Here is a 16,773-nt window from a genome sequence, read left to right as displayed (position 1 = left end):
TTATTTAAAGCCTTTGTTAGCAAAGGAGCTTGCTAGGGAGACCAGTGAAGCAGCCACACGTACCCCAAGCTCATGTCTTGCTGCCTGTAATGAGCGTAATCGCCACTGAGCTCTGCTGAGGTAGATGGGTGCTGTGCACTGGGTGAGATGTGCAGCATGGACATGTGTGATGCATATAGTGTGCACAAGCCAGAGAGTAAGACGTCTGCTCCCAGTGATGCGGGGGTCACCGTGTGGGACATATGACCTTTATAGTGCACGGTCTGTATATGCCCCCGGACCATCTTGTCTTCTGTGTGCACTTGCGTTCTTTGTGTGGTGTCTGTTTAGAATTGCAGTAAGCACGCTAGCTGTACGTAGTCTTATAGGCCTGGTTGCAGCAGATGGACTCAAGTTTTAGGCTTCCTGTTGTGAAATGACACCGCACCCTAATGCTCTTGTCTAACCTGTTTTAGGAGTTGGGGAAAAGTATTCAACGTGGGAGCCAACGAAGAGGGAGTTAGAGCTGTTACGGCATAACCCGAAGCGAAGGAAAATAACCACAAACTGCACCATAGGTAAGGTGTGGGGAGGGGAGTGTGCTTCCCATCTCATGTCCACCCATTAGCAGCCCCCGTGTTCTCCCACCTTCCCATCCTCCCCTCAGACAGGAGCATCTGGCCTTTTAATATAAAGAATCTCTCACAAACCGTATAGTTTTAGGTACTGCTGTATTAGTTTTGTACCTCCCTGACTGGTAAGTATAACTGCTGCTGTTTTATTGGTTGAGAGGGACGTGCCTCCTCAAGTTTGACAAGAAAACTTGATCAGTAAAGGAAGATATGTTTTTCACTAAAAAAATATAAACCTGAAATACATTGTAAGGCGGCCTATTTTAGCAATGTTTAACGGGAGGGTAACATGTCTGGTTAGTGTCTTGTGAGTCAAGTGAGCATCTCAGCACGTCAGGTGTGTAGGTATGTCTGCTTAGGATCTAGATCTCCTCTGCTTGTAACTTGTGCATGCTGATCAGTGAGGCACCGGCCTCCCCTGTGCATGCTGCTGATCAGTGAGGCACCGGCCTCCCCCCGTGCATGCTGCTGATCAGTGCAGCCCCCGGCCTCCCCCGTGCATGCTGCTGATCAGTGAGGCACCGGCCTCCCCCCGTGCATGCTGCTGATCAGTGCGGCACCGGCCTCCCCCCGTGCATGCTGCTGATCAGTGCAGCCCCCGGCCTCCCCCGTGCATGCTGCTGATCAGTGCAGCCCCCGGCCTCCCCCGTGCATGCTGCTGATCAGTGCAGCCCCCGGCCTCCCCCGTGCATGCTGCTGATCAGTGCGGCCCCCGGCCTCCCCCGTGCATGCTGCTGATCAGTGCGGCCCCCGGCCTCCCCCGTGCATGCTGCTGATTAGTGCGGCCCCCGGCCTCCCCCGTGCATGCTGCTGATTAGTGCGGCCCCCGGCCTCCCCCGTGCATGCTTCTGATCAGTGCGGCCCCCGGCCTCCCCCGTGCATGCTTCTGATCAGTGCGGCCCCCGGCCTCCCCCGTGCATGCTGCTGATCAGTGCGGCCCCCGGCCTCCCCCGTGCATGCTGCTGATCAGTGCGGCCCCGGCCTCCCCCCGTGCATGCTGCTGCTGATCAGGGAGGCCCCGGCCTCCCCCCGTGCATGCTGCTGCTGATCAGGGAGGCCCCGGCCTCACACACACTTTGACAAAATGGAATATTTTCTTTAATATATTTGTTTAGTGCTTTAAAGGGAAAATCTAGTCAAAATAAACTTTCATGATTTAGATAGAGCAGCAATTTAAAGTAACTTTCTAATTCCTTTTAATTTTTCTTCATTCACTTGCTATCTTTATTTGAACGTAAGCTTAGGAGCCGGCCCAATTTTGTTTCATCACCTGGGTAGCGCTTGCTGATTGGTTGCTACATTAAGATACCAATCAGAAAGTGCTTCCCAGATGCTGAATCAAAAATGGGCCGGCTCCTAAGCTTTACATTCTTGCTTTTTTAAATAGAGGACGAGAACAAAGAAAAATTAATAGGAGTAATTAGCTTAACATTGCTGCTCTGTCTGAATCGGTTTAATTTGAACTAAAGCCCATCTAGTGGGGCATATTTATGTACGTTAGGCTTTGTTGTGACCATTTTTTGTCTTTCTCTAGGTCTGCGAGGGTTAATCAACCTTGGCAACACGTGTTTTATGAACTGTATTGTCCAGGCGCTTACTCACACTCCGCTGCTGCGAGATTTCTTCCTCTCAGACCGGCACAAATGTGAAATGCAGAGTCCCAGTTCCTGTCTAGTGTGTGAAATGTCTACCCTATTTCAGGAGGTGAGTGCCCGGACTGGCGGTGAATCTTATTTCTGATTGCCGGTATCTTCTTCTGTATATGAAGCTTTATCAGCTGTGATGGCCACAGACTTCATGTAATGTCGCACTCTTCTATAGCTGTGCTTGTGCCCACCAATTACAGAAGCCAAAGCTGCCAGTGCATTTGCGCTCTGTTAGCGGAAGCTACTGAATAGAAGTGCAGGTAACAGTGTTTTGTCAGAGCCCCTGTGCTAACTTCTAATGTACATAACCCCCCTGCTGTAAAGAAATGGTGTATTCCTGTAAGCACGAGGCGCAGCTCTGTGATGTCATTGGTGACCTACTTGTACTTCACAAAGGGATTCATTTGTGCGTTTAGCTTTACAATTTGCAAATGATGATTGAGATTTAATTCTAAGTTAGAGACACTGAACCCAAATTTTTTTCTTTTGTGATTCAGATAGAGCATGACATTAAGTAACTTTCTAATTTACTCCTATTACATTTTCTTCATTCTCTTGCTATCTTTATTTGAAATGCAATAATTTAAGTTTAGATGCCGGCCTATTTTTGGTGAACAACCTGGGTTGTTCTTGCTGATTGGTAGATAAATTGATCCACCAATAAAAAAGTGCTGTTCAGAGCACTAAACCAAAAAAACTGATGCCTTTTTCAAATAAAAATCACAAAAGAACGAAGAAAAGTTAATAGGAGTAAATTAAAAAGTTGCTTAAAATTTCATGCTCAATCTGAATCACGAAAGAAACAATTTGCATTCAGTGTCCCTTTAAATAAGGTTCAGACTCGGTGTCGTGTTTTTGTTTTATATGAGCAGATGTCAAGTTTGTGTAAAATCAGCCTAAAGAGCCTGTGAGCTGTTTTGTGTGTTTAAAGGGACACTGAACCCATATTTTTTTCTTTCGTGATTCAGATAGAGCAGCATTTTTAAGCAACCATCAGCAAGAACAACCCAGGTTTTTCACCAAAAATGGTCCGGCATCTAAACTTACTTTCTTGCTTTTCAAATAAAGATACCAAGAGAATGAAGAAAATTTGATAAAAGGAGTCAATTAGAAAGTTGCTTAAAATTTCATGCTCTATCTGAATCACAAAAGAAAAAAAAACTGTGTTCAGTGTCCCTTTAACTAGTTGGCTCTTATTTTGAAATATCTAGTTCCTTGGGACACGTAGAGGTGTAGCTCGTTATGAAGTCCTCTCTGCACATGATTATCAGCTGATGTTTAATGGGGTCTTATCTGCAATCACACACACAGATTTATAAAAGACCTCACATTTAACCAGGTTCCTTGGTATTTCCCAAAGACGAGATCAAAAATAGTCTAATGACCAACTTAGAAAGCTTTTTGTATTAGGGAAAACAAGTGTTCTACAGTGCAACGTCCAGTTCTCCACAGCTTTCCTTTACTTGCTAAGGCTTTCCTCTTTCTGCAGTTTTACTCCGGACACAGATCTCCTCACATTCCTTACCGATTGCTTCACCTGGTATGGACGCATGCGCGGCATTTAGCAGGGTACGAGCAGCAGGACGCACATGAGTTTCTCATTGCTGCATTAGATGTTCTGCACCGACACTGCAAAGGTGAGGGTCCTGAATGTCTTGTAACCAGATTGTACTTTGTGCGCTCGCGCTTTCTAGTGAACCAGGGCTAATGGTTCCAAGGTAATCCAGGTTTGCTGATTTGTTGCAAGTTGGATGCATATTTGCATAGGATTATTACATGATTAATTCTCTCATCAGTTCCAGTTCATGTTCCATGTTAAATTAATTAAATTTGCAGAAGCTGCACATTGTCAGGGTTATGTAGGACTTGATCAGTAAAATGTAAGGCAGAAATCAGTGGAGAAAGGAGCAGTCAGCCATCTTATGGCCTTTGCAGAGCTGTATTAGGGATTTCTTTACCTGAATCAGAGAGACTGAAAGTATAGCTGTCAGTTACACTGGAAGGGATCCTGCGCTAGCCCTGGCATCAGTGAGCGAGAGAGTATAGCTGTCAGTGACAGTGGAAAGGATCCTGCGCTAGCTCTGGCATCAGTGAGCAAGAGTATAGCTGTCAGTGACAGTGGGAAGGATCTTGTGATAGCCCTGGCATCAGTGAGCAAGAGAGTATAGCTGTCAGTTACAGTGGAAGGGATTCTGTGCTAGCCCTGGCATCAGTGAGCGAGAGTATAGCTGTCAGTTACAGTGGAAAGGATCCTGCGCTAGCTCTGGCATCAGTGAGCAAGAGAGTATAGCTGTCAGTGACAGTGGGAAGGATCTTATGATAGCCCTGGCATCAGTGAGCAAGAGTATATAGCTGTCAGTGACACTGGAAGGGATCCTGCGCTAGCCCTGGCATCAGTGAGCAAGAGAGTATAGCTGTCAGTGACAGTGGAAGGGATCCTGCGCTAGCCCTGGCATCAGTGAGCGAGAGTATAGCTGTCGGTTACAGTGGGAAGGATCTTGTGCTATCCCAGGCATCGGTGACAGTGGAAGGGATCCTGTGCTAGCCCTGGCATCAGTGAGCGAGAGAGTATAGCTGTCAGTGACAGTGGAAGGGTTTCTGTGCTAGCCCTGGCATCAGTGAGCAAGAGAGTATAGCTGTCAGTGACAGTGGGAAGGATCTTGTGCTAGCCCTGGCATCAGTGAGCAAGAGAGTATAGCTGTCAGTGACAGTGGAAGGGATTCTGCGCTAGCCCTGGCATCAGTGAGCAAGAGAGTATAGCTGTCAGTGACAGTGGGAAGGATCTTGTGCTAGCCCTGGCATCAGTGAGCAAGAGAGTATAGCTGTCAGTGACAGTGGGAAGGATCTTGTGCTAGCCCTGGCATCAGTGAGCAAGAGAGTATAGCTGTCAGTGACAGTGGAAGGGATTCTGTGCTAGCCCTGGCATCAGTGAGCAAGAAAGTATAGCTGTCAGTTACAGTGGGAAGGATCTTGTGATAGGCCAGGCATCAGTGAGCAAGAGTATATGGCTGTCAGTGACAGTGGAAGGGATCCTGCGCTAGCCCTGGCATCAGTGAGCAAGAGTATAGCTGTCAGTTACAGTGGGAAGGATCTTCTGATAGCCCAGGCATCAGTGAGCAAGAGAGTATAGCTGTCAGTGACAGTGGAAGGGATCCTGTGCTAGCCTTGGCATCAGTGAGCGAGAGAGTATAGCTGTCAGTGACAGTGGAAGGGATTCTGCGCTAGCCCTGGCATCAGTGAGCAAGAAAGTATAGCTGTCAGTTACAGTGGGAAGGATCTTGTGATAGGCCAGGCATCAGTGAGCAAGAGTATATGGCTGTCAGTGACAGTGGAAGGGATCCTGCGCTAGCCCTGGCATCAGTGAGCAAGAGTATAGCTGTCAGTTACAGTGGGAAGGATCTTCTGATAGCCCAGGCATCAGTGAGCAAGAGAGTATAGCTGTCAGTTACAGTGGGATGGATCTTGTGGTAGCCCTGGCATCAGTGAGCGAGAGAGTATAGCTGTCAATTTCAGTGGAAGGGATCCTGTGCTAGCCCTGGCATCAGTGAGCGAGAGAGTATAGCTGTCGGTTACACTGGAAGGGATCCTGCGCTAGCCCTGGCATCAGTGAGCGAGAGTATAGCTGTCGGTTACAGTGGGAAGGATCTTGTGCTAGCCCAGGCATCGGTGACAGTGGAAGGGATCCTGTGCTAGCCCTGGCATCAGTGAGCGAGAGAGTATAGCTGTCAGTGACAGTGGAAGGGATCCTGTGCTAGCCCTGGCATCAGTGAGCAAGAAAGTATAGCTGTCAGTTACAGTGGGAAGGATCTTGTGATAGCCCTGGCATCAGTGAGCAAGAGTATATAGCTGTCAGTGACAGTGGAAGGGATCCTGCGCTAGCCCTGGCATCAGTGAGCAAGAGAGTATAGCTGTCAGTTACACTGGAAGGGATCCTGCGCTAGCCCTGGCATGAGTGAGCAAGAGAGTATAGCTGTCAGTGACAGTGGAAGGGATCCTGTGCTAGCCCTGGCATCAGTGAGCGAGCGAGTATAGCTGTCAGTTACTGTGGAAGGGATCTTGCGCTAGCCCTGGCATCAGTGAGCAAGAGAGTATAGCTGTCAGTTACTGTGGGAAGGATCTTGAGCTTGCCCAGGTGTCAGTGACAGTGGAAAGGATCCTATGCTAGCCCTGGCATCAGTGAGCGAGCGAGTATAGCTGTCAGTTACTGTGGAAGGGATCTTGCGCTAGCCCTGGCATCAGTGAGCAAGAGAGTATAGCTGTCAGTTACTGTGGAAGGGTTCCTTTGCTAGCCCTGGCATCAGTGAGCAAGAGTATAGCTGTCAATTACAGTGGAAGGGATCCTGTGCTAGCCCTGGCATCAGTGAGCGAGAGTATAGCTGTCAGTTACAGTGGGAAGGATCTTGTGCTAGCCCTGGCATCTGTGAGCGAGAGAGTATAGCTGTCAGTTACAGTGGAAGGAATCCTGTGCTAGCCCTGGCATCAGTGAGCGAGAGAGTATAGCTGTCAGTTACAGTGGAAGGGATACTGCTCTAGCCCTGGCATCAGTGAGCGAGAGAGTATAGCTGTCAGTTACAGTGGGAAGGATCTTGTGATAGCCCAGGCATCAGTGAGCAAGAGAGTATAGCTGTCAGTGACAGTGGAAGGAATCCTGTGCTAATCCTGGCATCAGTGAGCAAGAGAGTATAGCTGTCCGTTACAGTGGGAAGGATCTTGAGCTTGCCCAGGTGTCAGTGACAGTGGAAAGGATCCTATGCTAGCCCTGGCATCAGTGAGCGAGCGAGTATAGCTGTCAGTTACTGTGGAAGGGATCTTGCGCTAGCCCTGGCATCAGTGAGCAAGAGAGTATAGCTGTCAGTTACTGTGGAAGGGTTCCTTTGCTAGCCCTGGCATCAGTGAGCAAGAGTATAGCTGTCAGTTACAGTGGAAGGGATCCTGTGCTAGCCCTGGCATCAGTGAGCGAGAGTATAGCTGTCAGTTACAGTGGGATGGATCTTGTGGTAGCCCTGGCATCAGTGAGCGAGAGAGTATAGCTGTCAGTTACAGTGGAAGGGATCCTGTGCTAGCCCTGGCATCAGTGAGCGAGAGTATAGCTGTCAGTTACAGTGGGAAGGATCTTGTGCTAGCCCTGGCATCTGTGAGCGAGAGAGTATAGCTGTCAGTTACAGTGGAAGGAATCCTGTGCTAGCCCTGGCATCAGTGAGCGAGAGAGTATAGCTGTCAGTTACAGTGGAAGGAATCCTGTGCTAGCCCTGGCATCAGTGAGCAAGAGTGTATAGCTGTCAGTTACAGTGGAAGGGATCCTGCTCTAGCCCTGGCATCAGTGAGCGAGAGAGTATAGCTGTCAGTTACAGTGGAAGGGATTCTGTGCTAGCCCTGGCATCAGTGAGTGAGAGTATAGCTGTCGGTTACAGTGGGAAGGATCTTGTGCTAGCCCAGGCATCGGTGACAGTGGAAAGGATCCTGTGCTAGCCCTGGCATCAGTGAGGGAGAGAGTATAGCTGTCAGTGACAGTGGAAGGGATCCTGCGCTAGCCCTGGCATCAGTGAGCAAGAGAGTATAGCTGTCAGTTACACTGGAAGGGATCCTGCGCTAGCCCTGGCATCAGTGAGCGAGAGTATAGCTGTCGGTTACAGTGGGAAGGATCTTGTGCTAGCCCAGGCATCGGTGACAGTGGAAGGGATCCTGTGCTAGCCCTGGCATCAGTGAGCAAGAGAGTATAGCTGTCAGTGACAGTGGAAGGGATCCTGTGCTAGCCCTGGCATCAGTGAGCAAGAAAGTATAGCTGTCAGTTACAGTGGGAAGGATCTTGTGATAGCCCAGGCATCAGTGAGCAAGAGAGTATAGCTGTCAGTGACAGTGGAAGGAATCCTGTGCTAATCCTGGCATCAGTGAGCAAGAGAGTATAGCTGTCAGTTACTGTGGAAGGGATCTTGCGCTAGCCCTGGCATCAGTGAGCAAGAGTATAGCTGTCAGTTACAGTGGAAGGGATCCTGTGCTAGCCCTGGCATCAGTGAGCGAGAGAGTATAGCTGTCAGTTACAGTGGGATGGATCTTGTGGTAGCCCTGGCATCAGTGAGCGAGAGAGTATAGCTGTCAGTTACAGTGGAAGGGATCCTGTGCTAGCCCTGGCATCAGTGAGCGAGAGTATAGCTGTCAATTTCAGTGGAAGGGATCCTGTGCTAGCCCTGGCATCAGTGAGCGAGAGTATAGCTGTCAGTTACAGTGGGAAGGATCTTGTGCTAGCCCTGGCATCTGTGAGCGAGAGAGTATAGCTGTCAGTTACAGTGGAAGGGATCCTGCTCTAGCCCTGGCATCAGTGAGCGAGAGAGTATAGCTGTCAGTTACAGTGGAAGGGATCCTGCTCTAGCCCTGGCATCAGTGAGCGAGAGAGTATAGCTGTCAGTTACAGTGGAAGGAATCCTGTGCTAGCCCTGGCATCAGTGAGCAAGAGCGTATAGCTGTCAGTTACAGTGGAAGGGATCCTGTGCTAGACCTGGCATCAGTGAGCGAGAGTATAGCTGTCGGTTACAGTGGAAGGGATCCTGTGCTAGCCCTGGCATCAGTGAGCAAGAGCGTATAGCTGTCAGTGACAGTGGAAGGAATCCTGTGCTAGCCCTGGCATCAGTGAGCAAGAGCGTATAGCTGTCGGTTACTGTGGAAGGGATCCTGTGCTAGACCTGGCATCAGTGAGCGACAGAGTATAGCTGTCAGTTACAGTGGAAGGGATCCTGCTCTAGCCCTGGCATCAGTGAGTGAGAGAGTATAGCTGTCCGTTACAGTGGAAGGGATCCTGTGCTAGCCCTGGCATCAGTGAGCGAGAGAGTATAGCTGTCAGTTACTGTGGAAGGGATCCTGTGCTAGCCTTGGCATCAGTGAGCTAGAGTATAGCTGTCAGTTACAGTGGGAAGTGTCTTGTGCTAGCCCTGGCGTCAGTGACAGTGGAAGGGATCCTGTGCTAGCCATGGCATCGGTGAGCGAGAAAGTATAGCTGTCAGTGACAGTGGAAGGGATCCTGCGCTAGCCCTGGCATCAGTGAGCAAGAATGTATAGCTGTCAGTTACAGTGGGAAGGATCTTGTGATAGCCCAGGCATCAGTGAGCAAGAGAGTATAGCTGTCAGTGACAGTGGAAGGGATCCTGTGCTAGCCCTGGCATCAGTGTGAGCAAGAGAGTATAGCTGTCATTTACACTGGAAGGGATCCTGCGCTAGCCCTGGCATCAGTGAGCGAGAGAGTATAGCTGTCAGTTACAGTCGAAGGGATCCTGTGCTAGCCCTGGCATCAGTGAGCAAGAGTATAGCTGTCAATTACAGTGGAAGGGATCCTGTGCTAGCCCTGGCATCAGTGAGCAGGATAGTATAGCTGTCAGTTACAGTGGAAGGAATCCTGTGCTAGCCCTAGCATCAGTGAGCAAGAGAGTATAGCTGTCAGTTACAGTGGAAGGGATCCTGCGCTAGCCCTGGCATCAGTGAGCAAGAATGTATAGCTGTCAGTTACAGTGGGATGGATCTTGTGGTAGCCCTGGCATCAGTGAGCAAGAGAGTATAGCTGTCAGTTACAGTGGGATGGATCTTGTGGTAGCCCTGGCATCAGTGAGCAAGAGAGTATAGCTGTCAGTTACAGTGGGATGGATCTTGTGGTAGCCCTGGCATCAGTGAGCGAGAGAGTATAGCTGTCAGTTACAGTCGAAGGGATCCTGTGCTAGCCCTGGCATCAGTGAGCAAGAGTATAGCTGTCAATTACAGTGGAAGGGATCCTGTGCTAGCCCTAGCATCAGTGAGCAGGAGAGTATAGCTGCCAGTTACTGTGGAAGGGATCCTGTGCTAGCCCTGGCATCAGTGAGCGAGAGAGTATAGCTGTCAGTTACTGTGGAAGGGATCCTGTGCTAACCTGCATCTAGCTGCCAGTGGTGGGGGCATCTGGGCGGGCTGACATCAGGGAGCCTGAGTACGATTGTGCTGCGTTCCTCCCCAGCCTGATTCTACTTATTTTCTAGGTGACGACAATGGGAAGAAGGCCAACAATCCGAACCACTGTAACTGCATCATAGACCAAATCTTCACAGGCGGCCTGCAGTCCGATGTCACTTGTCAAGTGTGCCAGTAAGTAAATATAATGGCAGCCATAGAGCACTGAGTGTGGGTAGCATGGGCTTCCGTGAGGCGACGCTGACTTTGGTGATGGTGTCTGGCTTCTGTCCTACTCTTGTGGTTGGTGTAAGCAGCTGGCCAGTACTTCAGCGATACATCACTCCCATACCATTAGCTGCAGGCGACCATAAATCTGCACTCAGTATATGCAATCCATTTCCTGTACTATGTGGCTACTTTATGTTCTGAAATAAACATTAGCTCTGCTCGTTAGTCCCTCTAGTGGGCAAATGGTGGTATGTCACAGCATGTGTACGGAATGAAACAATACTGATGCATATTGTGTGTTCCATATGCTCCGTACTGTGCTTGCTTATACAAATAACTGCTTGCTCACTTGTACACACAGGACTCTAATCTGTCTCTGGATCTCCCATATCTTTGCTTCTTCTTCTGTAGCTCTCCCTTGCCCAGTTTCTCCTGCTCTTCCCTCACCCCCCCCCCCCCCCCCCCCCCCCCCCCCCCCCTTGCTGTCTCCCCTCCTTTTCCCTCTGTATCTGTCTTCTTATATTTAACCCCTTGCCGACATCCATATAATTCCTTTCTTGCCCTTTCATTACTCCTTAGTGTGAATCTCCCTTTGTCTCTCTCAGCTCACTTGCTCAGTGTTCCTCCTCCTTGATCTTTCTTTCATACAGGTGATAAGAGTGCACGATAGTTCACAATCCTTTACTCTTGGGAAATACTCTTCGCTACCACTAGGAGGAGGCAAAGATTCCCAAACCCCCCCATGAGCTCTATAAACCCCTTCACACATCCCTCAGTCTTTACTGTGCCTCCACTTAAGGTGGTTGAAAAATGAAATGTGCATTTGATTCTTGTCAGAAGGATGGGCAATTTTTCATAAATCTAGAATTAGTCTCAGGGACTTGTCTTCTGCTTCCCTTTATGGATTTACAATATACTCCTATTCCATAACCTCTGCTAATATTTTTCAGTACTGGTTTGGCTTTCTGCAGCTTGATTGCTAGTGGACGAGTATCTATTGGTAAGTGTCTTTTTATTAACACTCATTTAGCTTAGATATTTATATTTTTGCTAATATATATGGCACTGGAACTATTCCTTTTCACTATTACGTTGCTGTTTTACACGCACTGGCTTTATTGGTGTACTTAGGTTTTTTCTTAAACGGGAAGAGGCCACAGCTGCATTCATTACAGGTGGTTGGCAGAGAAGTGTCAGACGATGAAGATTGTCTCTTATGGAGGGTAGTACTCTTCGAATTGGTACTGGAGTTTTAAGTATTCCTGTCAGCCTCTCAGTGGGTATAGATGAAGGTTAGAATCCGGAAATTTAGGGATAGTATTTCTGCAAAACCATCCCGACTCAAGTTAACAGCTCCTAGGCAATCAGCGTTAACAAGTTTCGCTGCCTGACTTTATTCACTCAAATCCATGTCAGAAGCGAGGCTACTATCTGTCACACTTGAAGAGCCGTGTTCCTGTTCCACGGCGTAGATTCCGGTAAGATCTTTTCATTTTATTTCGGTATGTGAATATAACATTAACAAAAGAAGTCAGGGTCCCAGTGGGGCTCCTTTATCGTATGGAATCAAGGGTTAATATCTCCTGAGGGGGAGTTATTGAACAGGGGGGACTTTAATTATGTTTATCTGGTTCTGTCTGCTAATGTCTAGAGATGCTCATGGCTATTCGGAACATAACGGCCTTATCATTTTGTGCGGTTCTATTAGACTGGAGCACCTTTATTTTTACTTACACAGTGCACCTCGTGATCGGGTGTGGTCACGTATTTGCATTTCCGTATTCTGAGTGGTGATTCTGATTTATTTATTTTTTTAGAGACGGATATCTCCGATTCAGAGTATACGTCTTGCAAAGAGTATGAAATTGTCCATCAGTTATGTTCCAATTGCCGTTCTAGAGTACTCTCTTCCCCGGAATCAGGGAGCTTGGAATGCGTTGAGCCATCCGCTCCTGAGGATTCCATGCCCTGTGAGGCGCGTGCCCCAGAACCTTCTTTTGCTACGCAAGCAGGTATCCCTATGGCCCTTACTCCTCTGGAAGGTGGCTTGTTTCCTCCAGAAGTTACAGAACGGTTCTGCAAGGCCAATTCTATGGTGCTGGCACATTTATATCTCCCAAGAGAAGTACTTTTAATATACTGTCTGTGTTCTGTTAACCCCAGGGTCTGTCGAGCGTGAGCCTGATTCAGTTCGGCCTTCTGAGGAAGCGATGGCCTCTGAGGCTTCAGGGGCCACACCCTCGGGCCAGGGTTGTTCATCGATCCGGCTGGGAAACATTTTGCCTTCCGTTATAGACTAGCACGTTTTCGTGTCCTACTAAGGCATGTTTTGGCAGTGCTGGAGGATCCCAGTCCTAGTGAGCAGAGGGATCCTCGGTCTTCTGTGCCGGATGGCAAACTGGGTTAGATGTATGGGGATAAAGCCAATCTCCTTGACGTCTCAGTTTTTCTTTTCTTTTAAGTAACTGTTCCAGTTCTGAACTTGGGAGAATGGGGCCTCCGAATGGCTGGTCCTGTTAGCGTGTCCATTCTCCTTGGGCGTTCTTCCACGGGTGCTGCCTTCTTTTTATTTGATTTGGTTAGGATGTGTTTGATTTGTTTTAAGAAGCTCATGTCATAATTTTCCGTTTTGGGAAAGTTTCTCTCGAACTGATACTAGCGATTTTGTGGTCGCGTGGGCACTTCCTCGGAAGTTGCGCATCACTATTTAATGATAGTTATGTTATTGATCCCTTCGGGGGCTTTGATTTTTCTTGGACAGTTCCGGAGTGTTCTTGTACCAGGCGGGTACTGGTCGGGCGTTAGCTGCTGTTCCTTACGGTTCATGTCACCCTTGTGGTGCAGGTGTGCTGGTTTTCTCCAACATAGGTGTGTCCGGTCCACGGCGTCATCCTTACTTGTGGGGATATTCTCTTCCCCAACAGGAAATGGCAAAGAGCCCAGCAAAGCTGGTCACATGATCCCTCCTAGGCTCCGCCTACCCCAGTCATTCTCTTTGCCGTTGTACAGGAAACATCTCCACGGAGATGGCTTAGAGTTTTTTAGTGTTTAACTGTAGTTTTTATTATTCAATCAAGAGTTTGTTATTTTGAAATAGTGCTGGTATGTACTATTTACTCAGAAACAGAAAAGAGATGAAGATTTCTGTTTGTATGAGGAAAATGATTTTAGCAACCGTCACTAAAATCCATGGCTGTTCCACACAGGACTGTTGAGAGCAATTAACTTCAGTTGGGGGAACAGTGAGCAGTCTCTTGCTGCTTGAGGTATGACACATTCTAACAAGACGATGTAATGCTGGAAGCTGTCATTTTCCCTATGGGATCCGGTAAGCCATGTTTATTATGATCGTAAATAAGGGCATCACAAGGGCTTATTAAGACTGTAGACTTTTTCTGGGCTAAATCGATTCATTATTAACACATATTTAGCCTTGAGGAATCATTTATTCTGGGTATTTTGATATAATAATATCGGCAGGCACTGTTTTAGACACCTTATTCTTTAGGGGCTTTCCCAAATCATAGGCAGAGCCTCATTTTCGCGCCGGTGTTGCGCACTTGTTTTTGAGAGGCATGACATGCAGTCGCATGTGAGAGGAGCTCTGATACTTAGAAAAGACTTTCTGAAGGCGTCATTTGGTATCGTATTCCCCTTTGGGCTTGGTTGGGTCTCAGCAAAGCAGATACCAGGGACTGTAAAGGGGTTAAAGTTAAAAACGGCTCCGGTTCCGTTATTTTAAGGGTTAAAGCTTCCAAATTTGGTGTGCAATACTTTTAAGGCCTTAAGACACTGTGGTGAAAATTTGGTGAATTTTGAACAATTCCTTCATGTTTTTTCGCAATTGCAGTAATAAAGTGTGTTCAGTTTAAAATTTAAAGTGACAGTAACGGTTTTATTTTAAAACGTTTTTTGTACTTTGTTATCTAGTTTATGCCTGTTTAACATGTCTGAACTACCAGATAGACTGTGTTCTGAATGTGGGGAAGCCAGAATTCCCATTCATTTAAATAAATGTGATTTATGTGACAATGACAATGATGCCCAAGATGATTCCTCAAGTGAGGGGAGTAAGCATGGTACTGCATCATTCCCTCCTTCGTCTACACGAGTCTTGCCCACTCAGGAGGCCCCTAGTACATCTAGCGCGCCAATACTCCTTACTATGCAACAATTAACGGCTGTAATGGATAATTCTGTCAAAAACATTTTAGCCAAAATGAACACTTATCAGCGTAAGCGCGACTGCTCTGTTTTAGATACTGAAGAGCATGACGACGCTGATAAGAATGGTTCTGAAGGGCCCCTAACCCAGTCTGATGGGGCCAGGGAGGTTTTGTCTGAGGGAGAAATTACTGATTCAGGGAACATTTCTCAACAAGCTGAACCTGATGTGATTACGTTTAAATTTAAGTTGGAACATCTCCGCATTCTGCTTAAGGAGGTATTATCCACTCTGGATGATTGTGACAAGTTGGTCATCCCAGAGAAACTATGTAAAATGGACAAGTTCCTAGAGGTCCCGGGGCTCCCAGAAGCTTTTCCTATACCCAAGCGGGTGGCGGACATTGTTAATAAAGAATGGGAAAGGCCCGGTATTCCTTTCGTCCCTCCCCCCATATTTAAAAAATTGTTTCCTATGGTCGACCCCAGAAAGGACTTATGGCAGACAGTCCCCAAGGTCGAGGGAGCGGTTTCCACTTTAAACAAACGCACCACTATACCCATAGATGATAGTTGTGCTTTCAAAGATCCTATGGATAAAAAATTAGAAGGTTTACTTAAAAAGATGTTTGTTCAGCAGGGTTACCTTCTACAACCAATTTCATGCATTGTCCCTGTAGCTACAGCCGCATGTTTCTGGTTCGATGAGCTGATAAAGGCGGTCGATAGTGATTCTCCTCCTTATGAGGAGATTATGGACAGAATCAATGCTCTCAAATTGGCTAATTCTTTCACCCTAGACGCCACTTTGCAATTGGCTAGGTTAGCGGCTAAGAATTCTGGGTTTGCTATTGTGGCGCGCAGAGCGCTTTGGTTGAAATCTTGGTCAGCTGATGCGTCTTCCAAGAACAAGCTACTTAACATTCCTTTCAAGGGGAAAACGCTGTTTGGCCCTGACTTGAAAGAGATTATCTCTGATATCACTGGGGGTAAGGGCCACGCCCTTCCTCAGGATCGGCCTTTCAAGGCAAAAAATAAACCTAATTTTCGTCCCTTTCGTAGAAATGGACCAGCCCAAAGTGCTACGTCCTCTAAGCAAGAGGGTAATACTTCTCAAGCCAAGCCAGCTTGGAGACCAATGCAAGGCTGGAACAAGGGAAAGCAGGCCAAGAAACCTGCCACTGCTACCAAGACAGCATGAAATGTTGGCCCCCGATCCGGGACCGGATCTGGTGGGGGGCAGACTCTCTCTCTTCGCTCAGGCTTGGGCAAGAGATGTTCTGGATCCTTGGGCGCTAGAAATAGTCTCCCAAGGTTATCTTCTGGAATTCAAGGGGCTTCCCCCAAGGGGGAGGTTCCACAGGTCTCAGTTGTCTTCAGACCACATAAAAAGACAGGCATTCTTACATTGTGTAGAAGACCTGTTAAAAATGGGAGTGATTCATCCTGTTCCATTAAGAGAACAAGGGATGGGGTTCTACTCCAATCTGTTCATAGTTCCCAAAAAAGAGGGAACGTTCAGACCAATCTTAGATCTCAAGATCTTAAACAAGTTTCTCAAGGTTCCATCGTTCAAGATGGAAACCATTCGAACTATTCTTCCTTCCATCCAGGAAGGTCAATTCATGACCACAGTGGATTTAAAGGATGCGTATCTACATATTCCTATCCACAAGGAACATCATCGGTTCCTAAGGTTCGCATTCCTGGACAAGCATTACCAGTTCGTGGCGCTTCCTTTCGGATTAGCCACTGCTCCAAGGATTTTCACAAAGGTACTAGGGTCCCTTCTAGCTGTGCTAAGACCAAGGGGCATTGCTGTAGTACCTTACCTTGGACGACATTCTGATTCAAGCGTCGTCCCTTCCTCAAGCAAAGGCTCACACGGACATTGTCCTGGCCTTTCTCAGATCTCACGGATGGAAAGTGAACGTGGAAAAGAGTTCTCTATCTCCGTCAACAAGGGTTCCCTTCTTGGGAACAATAATAGACTCCTTAGAAATGAGGATTTTTCTGACAGAGGCCAGAAAAACAAAACTTCTAGACTCTTGTCGGATACTTCATTCCGTTCCTCTTCCTTCCATAGCGCAGTGCATGGAAGTGATCGGTTTGATGGTAGCGGCAATGGACATAGTTCCTTTTGCGCGCATTCATCTAAGACCATTACAACTGTGCATGCTCAGTCAGTGGAATGGGGACTATACAGACTTGTCTCC

General features: G+C 47.7%; 1 protein-coding gene across 1 annotated transcript in view; it reads left to right on the top strand.

The window, feature by feature from the left end:
* Positions 1-16,773, top strand: part of USP22 (ubiquitin specific peptidase 22) — a gene marked incomplete in the record, with an annotated part of 358,413 nt that overhangs the window by 267,890 nt on the left and 73,750 nt on the right. The window contains 4 exon segments of the mRNA XM_053694724.1: positions 456-557; positions 2,146-2,315; positions 3,747-3,894; positions 10,252-10,357. Coding sequence (XP_053550699.1) covers positions 456-557; positions 2,146-2,315; positions 3,747-3,894; positions 10,252-10,357 — 526 coding nt within the window.

Source organism: Bombina bombina, chromosome 11 (genome assembly GCF_027579735.1).
Source record: "Bombina bombina isolate aBomBom1 chromosome 11, aBomBom1.pri, whole genome shotgun sequence".
Taxonomy (NCBI): domain Eukaryota; kingdom Metazoa; phylum Chordata; class Amphibia; order Anura; family Bombinatoridae; genus Bombina; species Bombina bombina.
The sequence above is the reverse complement of the archived record's forward strand: the minus strand, read 5'-3'. Positions and strand labels throughout refer to the sequence as shown.